At 42.2% G+C, this 24,506-nt stretch overlaps 1 protein-coding gene across 2 annotated transcripts in view; it reads right to left on the bottom strand.

Annotated features, from left to right (window-relative positions):
* Window positions 1-8,702: 8,702 nt before the first annotated feature.
* GXYLT1 (glucoside xylosyltransferase 1) overlaps window positions 8,703-24,506 on the bottom strand; it is a 40,627-nt gene continuing 24,823 nt past the window's right edge. For both annotated transcript variants that reach the window (XM_068170223.1, XM_068170231.1), the window contains 4 exons: window positions 23,438-23,689; window positions 16,555-16,678; window positions 15,313-15,485; window positions 8,703-13,816 (listed from right to left, as the gene is read on the bottom strand). In XM_068170223.1, the coding sequence (XP_068026324.1) occupies window positions 13,655-13,816; window positions 15,313-15,485; window positions 16,555-16,678; window positions 23,438-23,689 (711 nt within the window). In that variant the 3' untranslated portion in view covers window positions 8,703-13,654. The remainder of the gene's footprint in view (window positions 13,817-15,312; window positions 15,486-16,554; window positions 16,679-23,437; window positions 23,690-24,506) is intronic.

Consider the following 24,506-nt stretch of genomic DNA (forward strand, 5'->3'; position numbering starts at 1 on the left):
AACATTGGAAAGTAAAGCTTTATCCTCTGGAGCAGTTTGAGTTTCATTAAACCTGGGATGAAAAGATTCAGAGAGTAACTGCAGGGTGTCCACAGGGAGAGGGGCTCCTTATAAGGGAGTGCAGTGACAGTATGAAGGGTAATGGTTTTAAACAGGATGAAGGTAGATACAATAAAGAAGTTCTTCACTGTGAGGGGGGTGAGGCACTGGAAGAGGTTACCCAGAGATAATGGTAGATATCCCTTCCCTGGAACTATTCAAGACCAAGTTGGATGGTGCTTTGAGTGACCCACTCTAGTGGAAGGTGTTCCTGCCCATGGCAGGGAGATTGAAACTAGATGAGATTTAAGACCCTTTCCAATTCAAATCATTCCATAATTCTAAGAAAACTTAAACGGCATGGGGTTTAGTGACAGAGTTCATGAGCTCAGTTTTGTTTGCTTACCCATAAGGAAACTGAGTGACTTGATGTGGGGAAGGCTGTTGATATAGTCTACCTGGACTTCAGCAAGGCTTTTGACACCGTTCCCCACAGCAAACTCCTGGCCAAGCTGTCAGCTCGTGGCATGGACAGGAGCACTCTGTGCTGGGTTAGGAACTGGGCTGGAGGGATGAGCCCAGGGAGTGGTGGTGAATGGTGCCACATCCAGCTGGCAGCCAGTCACTAGTGGTGTGCCCCAAGGATCAGTGCTGGGCCCTATCCTGTTTAATATCTTGATGATCTGGAAGAGGGGATTGAGTCAGTCATCAGTAAATTTGCAGATGACACCAAGTTGGGAGCAGACATGGACTGGTTAGAGGGTGGATGGGTTCTCCAGAGGGATCTTGACCAGCTGGACAGATGGGCAGAGTCCAACATGATGACATTCAATAAGTCCAAGTGCTGAGTGCTGCACTTTGGCCAAAAAAACCCCATGCAGAGCTACAGGCTGGGGCCGGAGTGGCTGGAGAGCTGCCAAACAGAAAGGGACCTGGAGATACTGATTGATCGCTGGCTGAATATGAGCCAGCAGTGTGCCCAGGTAGCCAAGAAGGCCAATGGCATCCTGGCCTGTATCAGGAATGGTGTGGCCAGCAGGAGCAGGGAAGTCATTGCACCCCTGTACTCAGCACTGGTTAGGCCACACCTTGAGTACTGTGTCCACTTCTGGGCCCCCCAGTTTAAGAACATTGAGACTCTTGAATGTGTCCAGAGAAGGGCAGCAAGGCTGGTGAGAGGCCTCAAGCACAAGCCCTACGAGGAGAGGCTGAGGGAGCTGGGATTGTTTAGCCTGCAGAAGAGGAGACTCAGGGGTGACCTTATTGCCCTCTACAACTACCTGAAGGGTGGTTGTAGCCAGGAGAGGGTTGGTCTCTTCTCCCAGGCAACCAGCACCAGAACAAGAGGACACAGTCTCAAGCTGTGCCAGGGGAGGTTTAGGCTCGAGGTGAGGAGAAAGTTCTTCACAGAGAGAGTTGTTAGCCATTGGAATGTGCTGCCTAGGGAGGTAGTGGAATCACCATCCCTGGAGGTGTTCAAGAGGGGATTGGACGTGGCACCTGAAGCCATGGTTTAGTAGTCATGAGGTCTGTGGTGGCAGGTTGATGATCTTTGAGGTCTTTTCCAACCTTACTGATTCTATTATTACAATATCCAAATACCTCCAACAGGAGAAGCTGCAGGTTACTAAGGACACTTTGTCTGGTGGAGAGAGGCATTAAAAATAATCAATGGCTGGAGGCTCATGCCAGAAAAATTCAAATAAGACATGAGGGACACAGTCATCATCATGAGAATGATGAACAATAGCAACAAACTGGCAAAACAAAGTATTTTCCCTCCTCATGCCTTCAAACTAGGACTGGATGTTTATCTGAAAGGTGTAATTTAGGAGGACACAAGTTATGCTTTAGCCAAACTATTGAGCCCAGCACAGAGGTAACAGAGAGAAATCTAAGAGCTTGTGATATATGACAGATGAAACTAGATGAACTAACACACCCCAAGGCTGAATTCTACTAATAGATGTATTGGTGCTTTATGCTGCCATCCACTGCTATGGCATCTGAGCACATTTGTATTAAATCAATAGCAACAGTGAAATCCCTCGTGGAGTTCAAGGAGCTTCTGGAACTTTCAGGAGTAAAATCAAATAGAGGAGGATTTTTGAGGTTTTCTAGAGGAGTTAGTAAGGTCTGCAGTTACTGTTCTTGTTATAGACTGCATATTACTATATAAACACAGAGGAAATACAGTATTTCAAAGCTGTGAGTTAGTGATTTCAGTCAGGCACAGTACTGGGGCTCTTACCCTTGTCTAGTTAGAGATGCCTCTGCTCACTGCAAGGGGGTAGGACTAGATGGCCCTTAGAGGTTTCTTCCAATCCAAAGCATTCTGTGATTTTTCCAGCACCTACAACAACAGGGCAGCACCAGGGCAAGCCCTTCACTGCAAAACAGGTGCCATGGCTCTTGTTTGTTCATGCTATTCTCCAAAGCCCCATTGAGTGTGTCTGCTTCAGGCAGGCAGAGTGTTTCAGAGCATCTCTGTTTACTTCATCAGCTAAGCTTTCTGACTGAAAGCATGCCTCTAGTAAAAAAGCCTTTATCTACACAGAAAAAAAATATTAAAATTTCATAATAGTCTACACTAAGCTGGAAGGAAAACTAAATTAGTTCTGCAAGCTACAGCCAAGAAACACATAACAGTGCTTACAACCTACTTGAGGTCCAGAGCAGCTTACATGCATAGATATGCTCATCCACGAGCACTGTGGAGAAGGCAGCACACCCACTCCAGGCAACCCTCTTAGAGGCTCAAAATTACACAGTTTGCAGATGACAGTAAAAGCTCAGTTCTGAAAGCATGTACCTGGTGGCAGAAGCAATATTGGCTAATGAGTGTTCCAGCCACCAAGATCCAGAAAGACTATTGTGAGAAGAGCAATTCTTCCGAGCTCAAGATCAGAGCATCCTGAAGTATAGGAAATCATGAAAGGGAGCCAGGTGACATGGCTAAACAGGGAACTGCTGGGAAAACTCAAGTGGAAGAAGAGGGTCTACAGCTCATGGAAGTAGGGGCTGGCCACTTGGGAGGAATGTAAGACTGTTGTCAGAAGATGTAGGGAGGTAACTAGGAAAGCTAAGGCCTCCCTGAAATTTAATGTTGAGAGAGGTCAGGGACAAGAGAAAGAGCTTTAAATACATTGCAGACAAAAGTAGCACTAGAGACGATGTAGGCTCACTGCTGAATGAGGTGCATACCTTGGTGACAGAGGATAAAAAGAAGACAGAGCTACTGAAAGCCTTCTTTGTGTCTCTCTATATTGCTGGAGACTCTCCTCAGGAGCCCCAGACCCCTGAGGCCCCAGAGTAAGTCAGGAGAAAGGAGTTTGCCTTGGTTGATAGGGACTGGGTTAGGGATCAATTAGGAATCTGGATCAATTAGGCAATGCGCTCCTGTATGATCTACTCTAGGTGATCCTGCTCTGGCAAAGAGGTTGGACTAGATGATCTTTCAAGGTCCCTTCCAGGACCTAACATTCTGTGAGTGACACTAAACCCTGCAAGAGACAGGCAGCAAGGAGACTGGAGGGATGGTGAAGAAAGCAGGCAAGCCAGGAACTGCAAGCAGGGAAGGTGAGTGCCTATGACAGACAGTGAACTCCCAATACATCAAGTTTATCGACTAGACTAGTGAAAAAAAACCCAAACCCAACTGTGGCAATGCCAGCAATGAGCAGTGTGAGCAATCTGGCAGTGCAGGACTAGAGCCTGACATGGTGGTAGGTCATGCTCAGCATAAGTGCAGAGCCAGCTAGCAGTGTAGCAAAACAGTGCTGTGCCTGCAGCATGTAACTAAAACAAGGCCCTGGTAGCTATAAACATGGACAGTTATCTTGGGACAACAGGACATGCACCTGCATCAACAAACCTTGCGTGCCGTTAGTAGCTGGACCAATAATCTATAACAGTGCAATGTGTGGTCATCATAGGGAACCAATGAAGCCATGCCAACAAGGCACTCTGAGTTTATATAAGTTGTAGAAGTTCCCTTGATATGCACTTCTGCCTTTCCTGTCTCTTCTTCTTCTACACTTTAGTTTACTGTGCTATACTTGCACTACAGGCCTGCACCATAGGCCTGCAACACTGGAACAATAAAGGAACAATACTTGATCATATTAGTCAGCCGTATTGATTCCAATCTCCATCGCCCATACCCAACAACATATATATATATACATATATATTTTTTTATTATATATTTATATATTTATATATTTATTTAATATTTATTTAACTATATAAATATTTAATATTTATATATTTTTATATATTTTATTTTATAAAAAAATATATCTATTTTATATATATATATATAAAAAACAAACCTGGGTAGCAAAAATGGTTTCATTTCTTGGGTTTGGCTCTGTAACCCAGATTCACTTTGGATAACACTAACCATGGCATAAAAATGTAAAGCAAGCCAGAACACTTTAAAATTCAAAAATAGGAGTACTGGTGACTTGTCAGAAAGTACCTGACATCATCATTCCTAAGTTTCACTATGGCAAGCATTTGTACCAGCTGCCCAGTGACAATACAGGAAGTTAGCATTCCAAAGCTAAAACATCAGCTTTAATTAAATTTAATTTCCTAGTCTTAAATCAGGAGTTAAAACTGATTATACAACTTTCATTTTCTTGGAAGCCTAAAAAAGCTGTGTGCCCTAAATCCTCATTAATTCAACAATAAAGATTTGGGTTTTCAGGTAACTTCTGCTTTTGTATTCAATTCATATGAATATTACAGACTGATTTGCTCCAGTAAGATGTGTAAACAAACGACTGGCAGAACATTCAGATTCTTAAGACACAGACATACAAGAAAAAATTAACTTGTGGTACCCAGATTATAAATCTAAGAATGAAGATATGATATTAAAATGGCCTAAAGGAAGAATAGGAGAGGAAGTGACCCCCTAGAATGTAGTAGAAAATACATTACACTAATAAATTGTTCATCTCAGTTGGTTTCATAGCTTAATGCAAACTAGATAAAATAAGAAAGGCCCTTTAGGAATACATGAAAAGCACTTTTAGGTATCAGTGTTCAATGCTAGAAATAAGTGAGGAAATTAACGACAGCGCAATCTAACAGCACTTCTCCAAGAAGTGAGGAAACTGCAAGTTAAGTTCCACATGTGCACTTCGTGACCTTACAGAAATCTGAAACACAAACCTTGAGCACTCCTGCTCTTGCAGAGCTATTTGGATAAACAGTGCATGGAACTATCCCAGCTTCAGTTCTATGGGTAAGGCCCATGACCCCTGACAGCATATGCATTTGACTGAACCAAGGATGCTAAGCATTACATCTACCAAATCAGAAATTAGGCTAGAAATTAGGATAGAATTAGCAGAAATGAGGATAGAATACTATTCTAAAATTGTTAATTATTTTTCACAATTTGGTAGTTCTCTGAGCTGTTGTGAAAACATCTGCATTCCTCATTGGAACACAAGCCCTGCGAGGAGAGACTGAGGGAGCTGGGGTTGCTTAGCCTGGAGAAGAGGAGACTCAGGGGTGACCTTATTGCTCTCTACAACTACCTGAAGGGAAGTTGTAGACAGGCAGAGGTTGGTCTCTTCTCCCAGGCAGCCAGTACCAGAACAAGAGGACACAGTCTCAGGCTGCGCCAGGGGAGGTTCAGGTTGGATGTTAGGAAGAAGTTCTATACAGAGAGAGTGATTGCCCATTGGAATGGGCTGCCCGAGGAGGTGGTGGAGTCTCCATCATTGGAGGTGTTCAGGAGGAGACTTGATGGGGCGCTTGGTGCCATGGGTTAGTTGTTTAGGTGGGTTGGATTGGTTGATGGGTTGGACGCGATGATCTTGAAGGTCTCTTCCAACCTGGTTGTTTTTAATATTATTGTTATTATTGTTGTTGTTGTTGTTGTTATTATTATTATTAATGTATTTTATCCCTGTGAGGACAGTTGGAAATTGAAATAGGAAAATTAAGTCAAAGATGGACATCTAAAAGAGAAAATGGTAGGTCCCTGGTTTGTGCAACTCAAGTGGCATTCAGATATGGGATGAGCATTTAAAATCCAGATCTAGAAGTGACAGTTGCTGCTTTGATTAAAGGATCTTTCAATCATATAGATCAAGAAAGAAGACAGTAGCCAAGCATCTATCATAAGAGTGGACAGGGATAATATTAACTGATTGAAGGAAGAAGGCACCACTTCAGCAGCCCAGAAACAAAATTACTTTACTAAATGCTCGAAAATTCCTTTTACCAAAACATCCTCAAATAGCAATCTGAAGAGGGAAAAAAAAGAAATCCAAACACAGCAGGGCTACTGGTCCTCTTTTAATTACAGGTCTCTGCAAAGACAGCTGCAATATCTCCCACAATCCTTATAAGCATTCAAATGAAAGAAGAGCTGAGTGATTACCTTATAAAGGCAGCGCAGTGCAGGGAAAAGGGGGAGAGAAGAAAGAAGCCTGGTAGAAATTTGCTAGTAAATATACAGGAAGGTGCACATTCATAAATTTAAATGAGGACTCTCTAAAGAATTGGATGCAGCTGTGCATAAAGGAACAACAAAACTGAAGAGACACAACTGAACTTCTTCATGCGAGAATTTCCAATTACTTAATATTCCTTCAAGAAACTTAAAAAATTAATAGGTCCACAAAGGCTTTTAAAATGCATTGGAGGACCACAAATCTTAAATTTTATGACAATGTCGGAGGACAAGCTGTTCTCATACAGATCAAATAAGTGGTTACAAGAGAGAGATTGAGAACTGTTTTAAAATGAGTTTTCCTCCTCACTTCCAGAAGTGGAAAATTCATTGCTACCTCTGCAAACATCATCTTCTTTAAAACTGAAATAATACTTTCTAGTAGCCTACTAGGACTACAAAGCAATGGTGAGGCCATCTGCATGTCTATAGAAAATCATCCTGCAGCACTTCACATGTGGCAGTTAAAATACAGAAAACAAGTTGTGCTTCTCTTTGGAGTTAAACTTGGATCAAACAACATTTTTGTTTTTTCCTAAGGGAACCTAAAATGCTTACACTAGTGTAGTGGTTTGAGCCTTAACTGAGAGTTAAAAGCTCAAATGGGGAAAAGGCTGAGAATCTCTTCCCCACTCCCCCGCCCTCCTCCCTCCAAACAGGGAGAAGGAAAAAAAAGGGTAAGGAGCAAATCCACTAAACAACAATCTGGAGTCAGCTTGGAAGTAGAGAGGGGAATGATTTTTTTCTTCAAATTATATATATGACAATAACAGGAAAAAAAAAAAAAAAAGGTTCACAAGGGCAAGGAACAAGAATGGATGGGAGGGGGACAGAAAAGAATAATACAAAACCAGTCTTTCTCTGAGGAGCTGCGGAGGCAGCAGGGAAAAGGATCAGGTCTGGCCAGGCCACGTGGCTGAGGAGCAGGAGGGCAGCTGCAGTAGCTCTCATCCAGCAGAGGCAGGAGCCAAAAGGGAGATCCAACAGCTATGATGTCCTGCTTTTTATACCCTAGCTGGGCAGGGAGGGGGGAGTGGAACAGACTCAGCTTTCCCAGGGGAAACGCCCTGCAGGGAGGGTAAAGTACCCGCAAGCCCTCCACCCTGCTTTGTTCTTTTGTTTTCAGAAAAAGGTGTTAACCCACCACAACTAGGTGTTTGCATTTTTGCATATTTGATTTGCTGGGTTCGTTCTCTGCCCACTTGGACAACTTGAGCAAATAACTTGTCTGTGATTTGCACAAAACTGTGTAAGAATTTAAATTATTTTTCTCAAATACATACAGAGTCTCAAGCTGCACCAAGGGCTGGTTTAGGCTGGATGTTAGGAAGAAGTTCTTCACAGAAAAGAGTGACTGGCCATTGGAATGGGCTGCCCAGGGAGGTGGTGGAGTCACCATCACTGGAGGTGCTTAGGAAGAGATTGGATGGGTCGCTTGGTGCCGTGGTAGAATAGCATAGCATAGCATAGCATAGCATAGAATAGAATAGGTTGGAAGAGACCTTTGAGATCATCGAGTCCAACCTATCATCCAACACCATCTAATCAACTAAACCACGGCACCAAGCACCCCATCAAGTCTCTTCCTAAACACCTCCAGTGATGGTGACTCCATCACTGAGGGCCTTGTCCAGTCAAGCTGAAATGCCCACGAAGATAAGTGTCCCGCCCAGCCTCTCCACACAACCTGCTCCAATATTTAATTGCCTTGACTATGAAGATTTTCCTCATGTTTGTTAGGTATGTAAAATTAGTTTTCAGATGTAGTGCTTGAAAGAACATGCTAAACACAGGTACATCAGAAAGTGTTTACAGTATCATTGTTGCTTCTCATACTGCAATGCTCGTCATATAGTATTGGATGATAGGTTGGACTCGATGATCACAAAGGTCTTTTCCAACCTGGTTAATTTTATTCTACAAATTCATCTGGACACAACTAAGTGCTCCCCTCCCCCCCCCCCCAAAAAAAAAAAAAAGTACCAGAATATATTTGAAACATGACAGAAAGATACTTAAGGTTCCTTATGAACAAATTATGATGTGACTCCTGAGTGTTTCTGCGCACAGAATTGCTGTCTCACAGCAACAGCCACAAATGACACATCTGAGATCTCTTCCAAGACCCATGGTGAAAAGAACCTCCCTGTTACTTCACACTTCTAATGTCAATGCTACAAAAGAATCTACTTCCTGCTAATAAAGAAAATGCCACACCCTCACATGATAGTTCTCTGCAACTTACTTTAATAGACAAAGTTCCAAATCCCAACTATTCACAAAGCAGTGAAGTGGGCAGGGAAGCTATGACAACTCCAATAATCACAGTAGAAACAACAGATAAAGAGTGTAAAAGTAGTAGATATTCAAAATGGATCATTTATTTTTAAAATGCATAAATGGAGACACAAACAGGCTACACACTCATTTCAATTATGCAGGAGTGTTCCACTTAAACCAGTTGACAAGGTCAATGAATGGATTTTGTTAAACCTGCTTGATTTTCTCATTTCCAATTATAAGATTTTTCAACTACAAAAAGAACTTAAAACTTGTAAGAAATGGCAATGCTGTGTGTTTAGAGACAATTTTATAAACCAAGCAGGAAAACCCAAATGTCTAGCGTTTTTCTACAGATAAGCTAAAATGTAAGAGCCTGATTTTGCCCCTCAGCACATCCGTAACTGTGGGTAAACAAGCAGCAGCACTTAATAATAAAAAAAGCCCTATAATAATAATAGAACAATAACAGAATAAACCAGGTTGGAAGAGACCTTCAAGATCATCGTGTCCAACCCATCAACCAATCCAACCCACCTAAACAACTAACCCATGGCACCAAGCACCCCATCAAGTCTCCTCCTGAACACCTCCAATGATGGCGACTCCACCACCTCCCTGGGCAGCCTATTCCAATGGGCAATCACTCTCTCTGTATAGAACTTCTTCTTGACATCCAGCCTGAACCTCCCCTGGCGCAGCCTGAGACCGTGTCCTCTTGTTCTGGTACAGGCTGCCTGGGAGAAGAGACCAACATCCGCCTGTCTACGACCTCCCTTCAGGTAGCTGTAGAGAGCAATAAGGTCACACCTGAGTCTCCTCTTCTCCAGGCTAAGCAACCCCAGCTCCCTCAGCCTCTCCTCATAGGGCTTGTGTTCCAAACCCCTCACCAACTTCTTTGCCCTTCTCTGGACTCGTTCCAGCAAGTCAACATCCTTCCTAAACTGAGGGGCCCAGAACTGGACACAGTACTCGAGGTGTGGCCTAAGCAGTGCAGTGTACAGGGGAAGAATGACCTCCCTGCTCCTGCTGGCCACACTGTTCTTGATGCAGGCCAGGATGCTATTGGCCCTCTTCGCTGCCTGGGCACACTGCAGGCTCATGTTCAGCCTATCATCGACCAGTACCCCCCAGGTCCCTCTCTACCTGGCCACTCTCCAGCCACTCTGACCCCAGCCTGTAGCTCTGCCTGGGGTTGTTGTGGCCAATGTGCAGAACCCAGCACTTGGATGTGTTAAAATAATATAATGCACATATAGACCATTTCTTACACCTTCGGCTTTGCCTCTTACATGTTCTGCTTTTAAACCTTCCAAGCAGACCCTGATCCTTCCCTCCTCCCACCACTACGTTGCAGTTATTTCCTTTTCCATGCTGTCTAGATGGAAGGCACAATCTTGGAGAAGGAAAGAAAGATTGGCTTCTGTCGTCCTGGTACAAAAAGTACACAGATGGAAGCTGTGCAAACTCGGCTGGATTACATCTAATATAGACAGAAAGCTGGTACAGCCCCAGGCCCCAGACCTGGGGTTCTTCATGCTGGAAAAGAGATGACTGAGAGGTGATATTCTCAATGCATATAAATATCTGAACAGTGAGGATCACGAGGGTCAGGATCTTTTCAGTGGTGACCAGTGAGAGGACAAAGGGCAACAGGTACAAACTAGAACATAGCTTTCTCTTGAACTCAAGGAGAAACTTTACTTTGAGGGTGATAAAAGCACTGGAATGGGCTGCCCAAAGAGGTTGTGGAGTCCCCTTCTCTGAAGACTTCTAAAAGCCACCTGGACGTGTTTGTGTGCAACTTGATGCGGGCATACCTGTGTAAGCAGGGGACGGGTGGACGGGATGATCTCTAGAGGTCCCTTCCAACCCCTACCATTCTATGATTCTATTACATAAGGAGAGAATCTTATGATTCTGTTCATAAGGATGTCCCTCATCAAGGGACAGCTGGCCTTTTATACGACCTACAAAGAGAGACAGAATTTTGTGCAAATGAGAGAACACATCTTCAAACAGATCACTTCACCGTGAGACTGCGATCCCTTTGAAAATGGACAGAACAATGGTACATGAAACATGAAATGTAACCTGAATGTACATTTCCTACATTAATTTTTGCTATGAAACTACACTTCTGTCAGCATTGAGTAATTTTTCAATAAAGAAATCAGTAAAAATGGGATTTATAAAGTTCTGTAAGTTGTCAGGTCTTATTTTGTTGTTGTTGTTACTTAGTCCATCTGCAGAAAAAGCAAAGCTTCCAAAGCTAGACAGCAATAAAGATTCATTGGCTAGATGAAGGTTTCCACACCTGCATACACCTTACCAAGCAGGTATTGAAATGTTTGGGAGTGTAACTGGTTTCTATCACACTACTTGATTTTTTTTTAAGTCTTCTTGCTATCTCCAAATGCTTTCTTTGTAAGTCAGATTGTTTTTTAAAAGGAAAGTCATCTTTCTAAATTTCAGAAACAGGGATTAGAGAACTAAAAATCTATTCCAAACCAGACAAATACTCTGGAGAGTTACTTAATGGAAACTACTAAGCAACTTGATGGTTTTTAAAGATCTTCCAAGTGTTCATGGGAACTATTGCTTGGGAACAGATAGTTGAGGTGAGCAGTTTACATTTATATTACTAAAAATGAACCAAAAACTATGGCACAAGACAACATATTCTGCTACTTGTAATATGTTAAGTAAACATCTCATGAAACAAGCACAAAGTACTCTTTTATCCTATAAAAAGCTTCCATATTAACCCTTTTTATTTTAATCCCTCACAAAAATTGAAATTGAAGTGGAAAGGTTGCTGCTAGTCTTCACATTCCCACTTTTTTCTATAATGACTCACTGGGTTTTAAGCAGGATCTTCCCATGCATACAACCAACCTACTAAAAAGCCAGTTCAAAACTGAAACTTTCTGCCAGGACAAAGAGAGGCTGAAAAAAAAAGTTTTTGAATAAGAACGCACAGTACAAAAAAGCTGAAGACAAGCAGATATAAAAACCAGTATTTATGTAAAAAAATAATGCATTGCATATTGTAAAGTCAGTCAACAACAGCATTCACCTTTACACAGATTTCTAGATTTTCAGATTTCAAAAGGTTACATAGCAAGGAAAAGAGATCGTAACTACATATAAGGCAGGCTCCTTCCTAGTTTCCATCCCAGAAATTTATACCCTGAGCCAGCAGGGAGATAAGGAGTAGAATATGGACTCTGCTTACAACAGAGTATGTCCTTTGTACTCCTGCAGTATTTTCCCAGCTCCCATGGATCTGGGAGTCAGAGCCAGCCTGCCTTTGTCAAAGAGCGAGCTACAACAATTAAGCTTCTAAAACTGGGTTGGAATGTAGGTGCAAGTCAGTGAGCGGATCCTCCACCTTCAACACACAGGAACCTTTTCTGGAATCCAAAACCTCACTGTATGAAGACTTCATCTCAGTTCAAACAGATTATCCATGTTCAAATACACTTTATAAATGCATTTCATACCATGCAAGTTTAAATAATGTTTTACTGTAACACCAGAACTCAGCCTTTTTCTTCATATTTTCCTCTGAAAAAGAGTTTGTATTACATAAGCAGAACTTCATTTTTGTTTTACTAAGATAATTAAAGAAAGCCTAATCCTTAATCTGCTGTAAATCACTATCACCCTACTGACAACAATGCATTCAGGTAATTTCTAGTCAGGAGGTCTGTGTTGATAGGGTGGACTCGATGATCCTCGAGGTCTCTTCCAACCTTAGTTATACTGTGATACTGTGATGTAGTTGAGACTCTGCCCCCAAACTCTTTTAAAGCCATGTTATTACAAAAAATATGGCAGCAGGATATAAACCCTAAGAAAGCCATCTAATAGACAGTTTGATGAAGCATCAGAACTCTGATTACAGCTCTTTGCTTACATGTACTAAATACTCTATAATCATCATGGAGGTCTTTTCCAAACAAAACAATTCTATGATTCTATCACCATTCTTAGGAATTTCCACTTGTTTGGGGTTTGGGTATTTTTCTACTTACAAAATGCTCATAACACCTATAAAGGTACAAAATCATGTAATTGAAAAAAACAAAATAATGTAGAATAGACAACTTCAATCTGAATTTCTCCTAAAAACACAACAAAACCAACCTCAACTCTGCTCTGCCTTTTGGCCACAGTGGCTTAACAGCATTGAAACAAATACCGCCTATTAAAAAGTCTCTGTATCAAGAAAACAGAGAAATCTACTATCACAGACTAGTCATTCATTTCTCATTGTATTTAGTGTGCAGTTTATATCTAAGATTGTCAAAACAGTACTTCAGCACGTAAGAGATGAACATACAAAGGCACAGATTGTCGATGATTAAATCACATTTCATTAAAAACAGTCTTTTCTGCACTTGTAAACAACTTTGTTTACACAAAGGCTCACACCTTTTAAAGTGAGGTTAACGCTGCTGAATCATTTATTGCTACATTCACAGTTTAACAGAATTTTAGACAATATATGAGGTATACTCCCAAATAGAGCCATCTTCATTTCTTCCTTGTTCATTTGATCACTAGAGAACTGGATTATGCAGACTAAAACTACTGACCACAGAAGCCAGTAACACCCAGCTCGCTGGGTGACTACAAGATAAACCTTAGCAGTGATTAAACTTCAAAAGAGCAAAGTCACCTTCGCAGAAAAAAGGTCCTGTTCTTCATTACATGAATATTTTCTTCATTTTTATGCATTCTAGGTAAGCTCTGGGCACATTAAGAGCTGATTCAAGCCATATTAGAAATTTTGCACCTTTTGACCAGTATGTTAATTCAATCTCTTGATTTAACAGTTTGGAGTAAAGATCACCTTCCCTTTGATCTTCTGGCATACAAGTCTCTTATGCTTTTTGTTAGCTGCTTTATGAACACTCTGTGTACTCTCCCACAGTATGTGTGCATGGTTTTCTGTAATTCCAGTTCGAGGGGCTGCAACAGGGAACGGACCAGATCATCTCCAAATGAATACTGCAGAGGTTAAGAAAGGAAGATTTATGGTCAACGTGGCAGAATGTCACTCAGACTTATTAAAGAGCTTCATAAAACTGCCTTTGAATATTGTCTTTTCTTCCCATAGGTTTATTAAACATTTCCCAGAACTCAGCTTTTGAATGAAATGTTTAGAATAGTCTATAATGCTTTCAGTAAGCCTAACCAGCAAGGTTTCTTTTAAGAAACCCACAACACAAGGAAATTAAAATATGTAGACAGGCCACAAGGAAATTCAAAATTAAAAGTTTGCAGACCAAAATGATTTCTGGTCATTTGTCTGCTGAAGAGCAACTTTCTTGAATGAATGCCATATAGCTTTTTTAAGGAACACAATTTCTTGGAACAATCAAATTGTAATGAAAACAGCAGTATGAACAAGTGGCACTGCTGAAGTTTTCATTCAGCTGAGTGATGGTCAAACACATACAATGTTTAACATGGACATGAAATGAAGTTGTTAATTCAACAGCACAATAGTTTTGTATAAAGAAATGAGAAGCTAAACCAGCATTTCAAAGCAGTGTTAGTTTGTTCATCTTATTACCACTGAATCTGTAGTGGTTTGCATACTTTTCTCTGACACGTTCATAAAGCAAATGGGATCATAAATAAAAAGAAACAAATTTTTTCTTCTGCTTTTGACAGTGCTCAGAGGAAACAAAGAAATCTTATTTTTATGGAGAAACACTCACTTTCCCCGCAATGTATTCTCAGACCCCCAAAAGTACTTCCTTCACTTTTATATCCATATGACAACACGCAATAAAGCACCATTAAAATATACTATTGATTTTTTGAAGGTTATACACACACAATAGCCTGCTATATTAAAATGGGCATCAGTGCTAAATTTTACAGCTCTTCAGTGAGTATACTGCTGCAGTGATAAATAGTTTATTAGATGACTTATTTGCAGAATGAAATGCAGTCATCAGGCTTAGAATTTAAAGGAGCAGCAACGTATTAATAGACTGAATCCCTACAAAAAGTCAAAACACAGTTATTAAAAGCAATTATTTTCTACAATCCAAATCTAGCTGCAATTAAATGTTAACATGCTGCAGTAAATACTAAACCAGCTTTACGAGGAAAAGGATTTTTCTGCTTTTTAAAACCTCCAGAAAAATGAAGCAGCTGGTGAGCTCCAAATGCTCATGCAAAGTTTACTACATGTACTTACTAAAGGAACAGGAAATAGTGTCTTTTAAATAGACACTGACAACTATAGGCAATGTTTTAGAATCCCAGCCTAGACATATTCTGTACCATGTGTCAAAAGATGTTCCTCACAAAAGGAATGTATTCAAGCAGTGAGTGAAAAAAAATCAGTGAAATACTCAACACCACTTAAAAGAGACAAAACAATTGTTGCAAAGAAGGTAAGCATCCACAACACATACAAAATGCATGCATCACTGTTAAAGAAAATACCTAAAAAGGCTTCACACAGCTATGGTACTGAAAACACTTACATTTTTTATTGCTTCATAGACAGCCCTAAACGTTGGTTGTTTATCATCATGGTAAACACCTCTATTTCCATGAAGAATAAATATCCCTTCTTCTTCAGCTTCCTTACAATTGCTTCCATAGATACAGTGGTCAGGCCGATAATTCCATTGGCAAGGAAAGATGTAAAGGCTTTCTGCAGAAAAATAACAACTCTGGATTAAGTATAAAAGAAACCCAAAACATTTTAGGTAATACACTGATCTTCCCCTCCCTTTTTTTTTTTTCTTAGCCTGCTTCATAGATTTCTATACAGTTGTTTTGAAACTTAACACAAGCATCCTCCAGTACTGTTTCTCCCAGTAAACACTTCCAGGAAATTATGCAAGTTAAAAGTCCCTGGAATACTTTCACTGAAAAGTCTGCTAGAAATATTTTCCTGGATTTTTTAATATCAGAAACGTTGTTAGATGAACATGAGCCTGCAGTGTGCCCAGACGGCAGAGAAGGCCAATGGCATCCTGGCCTGTATCAGGAATAGTGTGGCCAGCAGGAGCAGGGAAGTCGTTGTGCCCCTGTACTCAGCACTGGTTGCGCCACACCTTGAGTCCTGTGTCAAGTTCTGGGCCCTGCAGTTTAGGAAAGATGTTGAGTTGCTGGAAGGTGTCCAGAGAAGGGCAACAAAGTTGGTGAGGGGTTTGGGGCACAAGCCCTATGAGGAGAGGCTGAGGGAGCTGGGGTTGCTTAGCTTGGAGAAGACGAGGCTCAGAGGAGGCTCAGGGGTGACCTTATTGCCATCTACAACTACCTGAAGGGAGGTTGTAGCCAGGTGGGGGTTCGTCTCTTCTCCCAGGCAGCCAGCACTAGAACAAGAGGACACAGTCTCAAGCTGCACCAGGGGAGGTTTACGCTGGATGCTAGGAAGAAGTTCTTCACAGAAAGAGTAATTGGCCATTGGAATGGGCTGCCCAGGGAGGTGGTGGAGTCACCATCATTGGACGTGTTCAAGAGGGGATTGGACGTGGCACTTGGTGCCATGATCTGGTCATGAGGTCTGTGGTGACAGGTTGGACTCAATGATCTTTGAGGTCTCTTCCAACCTTAATGATACTGTGAAATGTTTAGGAAGAGACTGGATGGGGCACTTGGTGCCATGGTTTAGTTGATTAGAAACTGTTGGGTGAAAGGTTGGACTCAGTGAACATGGAGGTCTTTTCCAACCTGGTTTATTCTATTCTATTAGACTTAAAATTAAGTGGATTTACCTGGATTATGAAAAAACATAATGTTCAGCAGATCCTGATCACCCCACGTTATGTTCAACTTGTACTTCTTCAGCAGTGGCATAAGAATTTCTCCCCATTGTAACCGGACTGAGGTCATATCATTCTATTGAAGAAAGCAATGCAAAACACCACATATTCAGCACAACTCTAACTATAAAGAAGGAAATTCCCTACAGAATCACAGTAATTTGCTTTTCAGTGTTACAAATCTCAAAAGTATAAATGGTTTCTTTCTTTTAAACAAATGAGCACATCTAAGGAAAACAGTTCTGGACATTTCCAATACATCAACTTATTATTATCTTATATGGAAAACTATATATATCATGGCTTCACCAAGGGCAAATCCTGCCTGACAAACCTGGTGGCCTTCTATGAACAGGTGACAACATTAATAGATGAGGGGCCAAGCAACTGATGTAATTTACCTGGACCTAAGCAAAGCCTTTGACACTGTCCCACACCACATCCTGGTCTCCAAACTGGTGACACATGGGTTTGATGGGTGGACCATCAGATGGATAAAGAACTGGCTTGATGGCCGCACCCAAAGAGTGGCTGTCAATGGCTCCATGTCCCAGTGGAGGCCAGTAACAAGCAGAGTCCCTCAGGGATCAGTCCTGGGACCAGTCTTGTTCAACATCTTTGTCGGTGACATGGACAGCTGATGTCATAGGACATGGAATACCCCTTTGGTCACTTTGGGTCAGCTGGCCTGGCCATGTCCCCTCCCAAGATTTTGCCCACCCCCCAAGCCCACTATTGTTGGAGGGGAATGCTGGAAAAGCACAGCCTTGGTGCTGTGCAAGCAGTAGCCAAAACTGCTGTGTTATCAACGCCCTTCCAGCTGCCACTGCAAAACACAGCACTACAGAAGATGCTATGGGGAGAACCAATTTAATCTCAGCCAAACCCAACACAGCACGTGTATGTGTCTGTATATATGCATACACATACATACATGTGTGCATATATTTGTATATATAATGTACTGTACATATACAGAGTCTCAAAACACACAAGACAGATAGTTAGGACCAGAAGAGACAATTTCCATTAGGCACCAAAGAGAGCCAGATAGCTATGATGCTTGTCTGAAATGAATAGCCTTGACAGTTCTGAGAAGATTGAAACTTGAATTAATAAGTGTCTAAAAGACAACTTAATCCTGGAGCAGTACACAGAAATACAGGTTTTCTGCCTCTCAGGTAAGCACTATAACCATTGGCTCAACTTTCCAGTTCTCCTTTTCATTTACCCATCTTCTAGGCTCCTCCAACACAACAACAGAGAAAGATGTTTAAAAGGCCTCAAGCAGCTCAGCCTGTGATTTTGGACTGAAGAAACCACAAAACCCAAACTGATCCAAAACTTTCACAGTTTAAATGAGTGCTCTTGCCAGTAGAGAGCCACATAGAAAGGTCAACAGGCAGCTCTTTAAAAGTACAAAAATTCCCAGATTTATGTGCTTGAATGAGTGTCCTGAAAGAATATAAACAAATGTGGACCTTCCTATAAGGCAATGAAGCATTTTCTAGTTCTACTGTGTTTGAAAGAGTTAAGGAAACACAACATGTGAGGGTATCTAAAAGGACCAAAAGCATTTGTAGCACTTCTAGCAAGGGGTATTAGGATAGTCCCTATCCTCTAACTTGGTTTACCTCGCTTCTAAAGGCTTCAGACTAGTAGCTCCTTTGCTGTCAGTTACAAGGAAAGCTATGCTCTATCACACCTACCATGTACAGTCTCAACTACAATAAACCCTTTTCAAAGTTCTGCTGTGAGGCTGCAGTTTTTCATATTGACCAATCTGCCTTTTCAGACATTCAAGGAATCTGAAGATGAAATGAAAGTCTCTGCACAACAATACAGACAACTCCACAAACAGCAGAGTTTTTGTAATAAAGCTTGCACATGTTGGGGCCCTGTGACACTCCGCAAACTTCTGGGACCACACTCTAGGTACTAGAGGTGCATAAACTAAGTGGTTCCCCTGTTGAGTGCCCTCTAAGTCAATACTTTGATGATCAATATCATACAAAAGAAACTAATTTCCTGCTTAGGAAATTACCCAGGCTGCACTATCTAGCCAAGATATGAGAGGAGAATGATCCAGCACTATCATTCTCAAGTTTAGGTAACCTAGGACCTCTGATTAGACATCCTCAAACTTTTCTGACTGGGCTGAGCATACTACTGCAAGTATGTGATACTGTAGGACAATTCTCCAATCTGTCCAATAGGTGGAAGGACTAAGCAGCATGGGTTAGACATCATGAGGAAGTCCCCTGTCAGAAATAACTCTGAGCCTGCAAATAACAAAAAGTGTCCACTGATAAGTATGGTGATCACAGGCAAGATGATCTAACACAGTCTTAGTAAGCCAACCATATTCTAGAGAGTATCTCTACCAATTCAAAGCTTGAACAAGTAACAAACATTACACTTTCCAGAAATACACAAAGGCAGAGGCAAAACACCTGGATACTCAGCATTTGTTATACATGGGCCTGAAAGATACTCAGCTAAGGTTTTAAATCATGAAGAGCACCCAAAGAAGCCATTTCAAAATGCTTCTGCTGAACCAGAAAATTCACACTGAAACACCATGCATCAGAACACTGTATCTGTATTTACTAGTCAAGATAATCGGGCTAAGGCTCCAGGATAAACAAACAGGATGATGAAAGCAGGAGAGGAAAAGATAGAGCAACTGAAGGAAGAATGATGAAATTCAAGCAAGAAATATGCTCTGAACAGCCATGTTAAAACCTGCAAAACAAGTAAAATCAAATACATAAAAAACCCAACACTTTCCCCTCCAATCTTCAGGAAAAAAACCAACTACACAGAACACACCATTGGTTTTATTTCTTTTCTTCTTGCTTTTTACTATCAAATGAGAGTGAAAGAGCATTGATTTGCATCACTACTCTCAAACATTTGAGGAAAAGCCACAGTGCATACACATGGACTTCTGGACAAGTATGAAGGTACAAAGACATGCATTATTCTTAAATTCTCTGTATTTCCACAACAAAACAGCACCAAAACAAGAGGACACAGTCTCAGGCTGCACCAGGGGAGGTTCAGGCTGGAGGTCAGGAGGAAGTTTTACACAGAGAGAGTGATTGCCCACTGGAATGGGCTGCCTGGGGAGGTGGTGGAATCGCCATCACTGGAGGTGTTCAGGAGGAGACTTGACAGGGTGCTTGGTTGCATGAGTGAGTTGGTTAGGTGGTGTTGGATGATAGGTTGGACGCGATGATCTTGAAGGTCTCTTCCAACCTATTCTATTCTATTCTATTCTATTCTATTCTATTCTATTCTATTCTATTCTATTCTATTCTATTCTATTCTATTCTATTCTATTCTATTCTATTCTATTCTAAAAATACTTCACTTTCATCTTAACATTCTCGCTAAGTAGCTTTTAAATTAGAAATGGGGGAAAAGTCTAGTTGTTGGAGAATGGCCTAGAGTGAGAGGACAGGGACCCCTAGAAGCGTTGCACAACCCAGGCTTTGACGCTGATCAGGCTATTAGCATAAGAATTGGCCGAGCTGGAGGTCGATCAGCAAGCTCTCAAGGATGGCCTGCCCTTGAGAACTTGGTAAACCACTTGGGTGGTGCTGAGAATCAGGTAGAAGAGGAAGTAAACCACAAGTAGGAGGGTATGTGAGCATGACCTTTTGGGTTAGAGCCAATAAGACAATGACAAGTAGGCATACATTATCGTACGGTTATAAAAGTCTGATGCGAACCCAATAAAGTTGAACTTGCTTTATCACTCATATTGACTCGGCCGCTTGTTCCGCCACGTGAAAACTCCTCCACATCTACTGACAAGTTCATATTGCCCTTCCTACGGGTGCACCTTCCACTAGTTTCTGGCTGCATGATTTTTTCCCCTCCCTTAAGCAAACTTCTCTTAAGCGATAGGTTTTCCCCCTCGCACAACCTGCTTTTGTACTTCGGTTTCAAGTACACAAGAAAAAAAGTCCCATCGGTGAAGCAGTGCCCCTGTACCCTGCTTTGGTTAGGCCGCACCTTGAGTACTGTGTCCAGTTCTGGAACCCTCAGTTTAAGAAGGATGTCGAAACACTTGAACGTGTCCAGAGAAGGGCAACAAGGCTGATGAGAGGCCTTGAACACAAGCCCTATGAGGAGAGGCTGAGGGAGCTGGGATTGTTTAGCCTAGAGAAGAGCAGGCTCAGGGGTGACCTCATTGCTCTCTACAACTACCTGAAAGGAGGTTGTAGCCAGGAAGGGGTTGGTCTCCTCCCAGGTAACCAGCACCAGAACAAAGGGACACAGTCTCAGGTTGCACCAGGGGAGGTTTAGACTCGAGATGAGGAGGAAGTTCATCACTGAGCGAGTCGTTCGTCATTGGAACGGGTTGCCCAGGGACGTGGTTGAGTCACCATCCCTGGAGGTGCTCAAGAGGAGATTGGACGTGGCACTTGGTGCCATGGTCTAGTCATGGGGTCTGTGTTGATAGGTTGGACTCGATGATCCTCGAGGTCCTTTCCAACCTAAGTTATACTGTGATACTGTGACCATTTCTGCTGCTGTGCACACTGCTTTAGTGAGTACACTTATTGTGAACTGATTTCCCTACAAAAACTACAGCTTCAAAAGGTTCTTAGAGCAACAATCCCCTGATTACAATTTTAAAAGATCAAAACTTGTAAGATGTACAGTTAAAACAACTTACCAAATGCTTTAGCACCACCTCCTGGCCACTCTACTACACTAAGTTAGTTTACAGTACACATGAACTGTTTTCTGGGACCTCTGTTATCAACAGACTATCAACTCACAAGCTCTCTCAGAACTAAGAAAAATTAAAACAATGAAGTAGACACTTGAAATTCAGGAATTCCAGGTCTTACCGTTTTAGGCTGTGTCTTTAAGAAAGGGACAGTGGCTGGAACACTCTGGCTGAATATTTGGAAAACAAAGATAGGTCTAAACGAATTTCCTTGGTAGATAGGTAAGATGCGACTTTAAGTTTTAGTTCAGTTTGAGTCTGTCTCTGTTCCAGTCTGTTCTGCCTTTCTAGCCTGTCTGCTTCTGAGCAACTAGCTGGAGCTGACCTTGAGATAAGAAAACTAATCCTTGCATGCGCTTTTGAAGCCTAACAAAATTTCATCCTTATTACCTTTTCTCTCTCTATAGCCCTTTTTGGGAAAAAAGGGAGGTAAGGGGAGAGAGGGGGGACAGGGAGGGAACCCTCCTCTATCAAGAGGAGGGAGTTTTGTTCTGTATTACTTTCTTTGCTGTGTATTTCTGTGTGTATTGTAGGTACTAGGCAGATGTTAGTCAGTTAGAGGGTAGAAGGGCTCTGCAGAGGGACTTCAACCAACTGGACAGATGGGCGGAGTCCAATGGGATGGCATTTAACAAGTCCAAGTGCCGAGTGCTGCACTTTGGCCACGGCAACCCCATGCAGAGCTACAGGCTGGGGTCAGAGTGCCTGGAGAGCTGCCAAATGGAGAGAGACCTGGGGGTGCTGATCGACAGTCGCCTAAACATGAGCCAGCAGTTTGCCCAGGTGGCCAAGAAGGCCAATGGCATCCTGGCCTGTATTAGGAATAGTGTGGCCAGCAGGAGCAGGGAAGTCATTGAGCCCCTGTACTCTGCATTGGTTAGGCCACACCTTGAGTACTGTGTCCACTTCTGGGCCCCTCAGTTTAAGAACATTGAGACACTTGAACGTGTCCAAAGAAGGGCAACAAGGCGGGTGAGACGCCTTGAGCACAAGCCCTATGAGGAGAGACTGAGGGAGCTGGGATTGTTTAGCCTGGAGAAGAGGAGGCTCAGGGGAGACCTCGTTGCCCTCTACAACTACCTGAAAGGTGGCTGTAGCCAGGAAGGGGTTGGCCTCTTCTCCCAGGCAACCAGCACCAGAACAAGGGGACACAGTCTCAAGTTGCGTCAGGGGAGGTTTAGACTCGAGGTGAGGAGAAAGTTCTTCACCGAGAGAGTCATTAGTCATTGGAACGGGCTGCCCAGGGAGGTGGTTGAGTCTCTGTCCCCGGAGGTGTTCAAGAGGAGACTGGACGTGGCACTTGGTGCCATGATCTAGTCATGGGTCTGTGGTTACAGGTTGGACTCGATGATCCTCAAGGTCTCTTCCAACCTTTGCAATACTGTGATACTGTATATATTGTGTATATATAGACTTGCATTTCATCCTGCTTGTAAATATAGCTTTGCTCCTCCGACTGAGCTAGCTGTGGTTTCTTTCATGGGGGAGGGGGAACTTTCCCTCACCACCACAACAGTGAATGCCATTTGAAAAACCCAAGTCAGCTACTACTTTACAACACAGTGTATTTTTGCTGCATTGTTCCAATCACAAGAAAAATAGTTTGAAAAACACTGTCCCACCTGGATTTGAAACAGGATTAGAATTAGAATAAACCACCTTTATTTATTTAGAATAAACCAAACCAGGTTGCAAGAGACCTTCAAGATCATCGCGTCCAACCCATCAACCAATCCAACCCACCCAAACAGCTAACCCATGGCACCATGTACCCCATCAAGTCTCCTCCTGAACACCTCCAATGACGGCGACTCCACCACCTCCCCAGGCAGCCCATTCCAATGGGCAATCACTCTTTCTGTATAGAACTTCTTCCTAACATCCAACCTGAACCTCCCCTGGTGCAGCCTGAGACTGTGTCCTCTTGTTCTGGTACTGGCTGCCTGGGAGAAGAGACCAAGATCCACCTGTCTACAACCTCCCTTCAGGTAGTTGTAGAGAGCAATAAGGTCACCCCTGAGTCTCCTCCAGGCTGAGCAATTAAAAGATGCAAACACAGAGAGAACACACTGAAGGCAATACACATACCTTGAAATACTTTCTTCTGATACGTGTCATATTCATTAGCATGACTCCAGAATTTATTCCAGTTACTCCATAATAGGGGTGTCTAGCAAAGCGATTATACCAGCCGATACGAGGCTCTTCATGCTCCGGCGCCATTGCAGCAATTTGTGTGGAGTTGAACTTACTCAGAAAAGACCAAATGTCATCAACAGGTCTCAAAAACAGGATGTCAGTATCAACATACAGTAGCGAATCCACATTTTTCAGGATTAACTGTGAGGGAAACAAAATTCAAACCAAACTGTAGAGGTTTATTGAGCTTCTCTTCGTAAAGCAGAAGTTGCTGTCATTACGCAATAATGTTTAATACACATTTACTTTAGACTAACAGTTTGCAGGCGATGCATTTGTCACAATTCCCACCTTCTCTCACTTTTGAGAATTTTTGTAGGGTGAAACAGAGGTTTTACACAGAATAGTAATGCAAAGGCACTCAGTCTACATTTTATGTCCCAGGGCTCCTGAGGAGTAGGCTGCAGGCCAGGCGAAGCATTGCTGAGCAAGAGCTCCTATCTTCCTCCTGTTCCATTGCTTTCCTGTGCATTTAATCAAACAAAGAAGAGGTTGTAAGGGAGCCCCAGAAGAGACAGTGTTTGGGAGACAGCTGCCACCTTGGTAACTCACCTAGACTGAACTGTAATTTCTGAAGTGTCTTAGGCAGAGAAAAGGCTGCATAAAACACTGGCAACAATAACCCATTTCTTGTTTCATTTTCTCTTAACACCTTTCAGATCCACACATACAGAAAACCTTCCAACTAAAAGCAGAGGAGGCTTGAGAAATCCTTGACTCCAAGAGGATGGCATGACCTCTACCTCTCACTGAAGATACAGTGCCATTACGAAACAAGTGAGAAAAGAACTTTTATTCAATAATGTATAAGTGCCACAAAATTCAGATGCATTTTTAGGATGTCATAAAAGTAACTTTAAGGAGTAGTAGGTCTTAATTTGAAACTAAACTGAAATTAGATTCATGAAGATAGCTTTTTGCTTCATAAACAGACTTCCATAATTCTATTACAGAGTAA

This window comes from Melanerpes formicivorus, unplaced genomic scaffold, assembly GCF_026170545.1.
Source record: "Melanerpes formicivorus ecotype bairdi unplaced genomic scaffold, bMelFor1.0.p_v2 SCAF_3, whole genome shotgun sequence".
Lineage (NCBI taxonomy): Eukaryota > Metazoa > Chordata > Aves > Piciformes > Picidae > Melanerpes > Melanerpes formicivorus.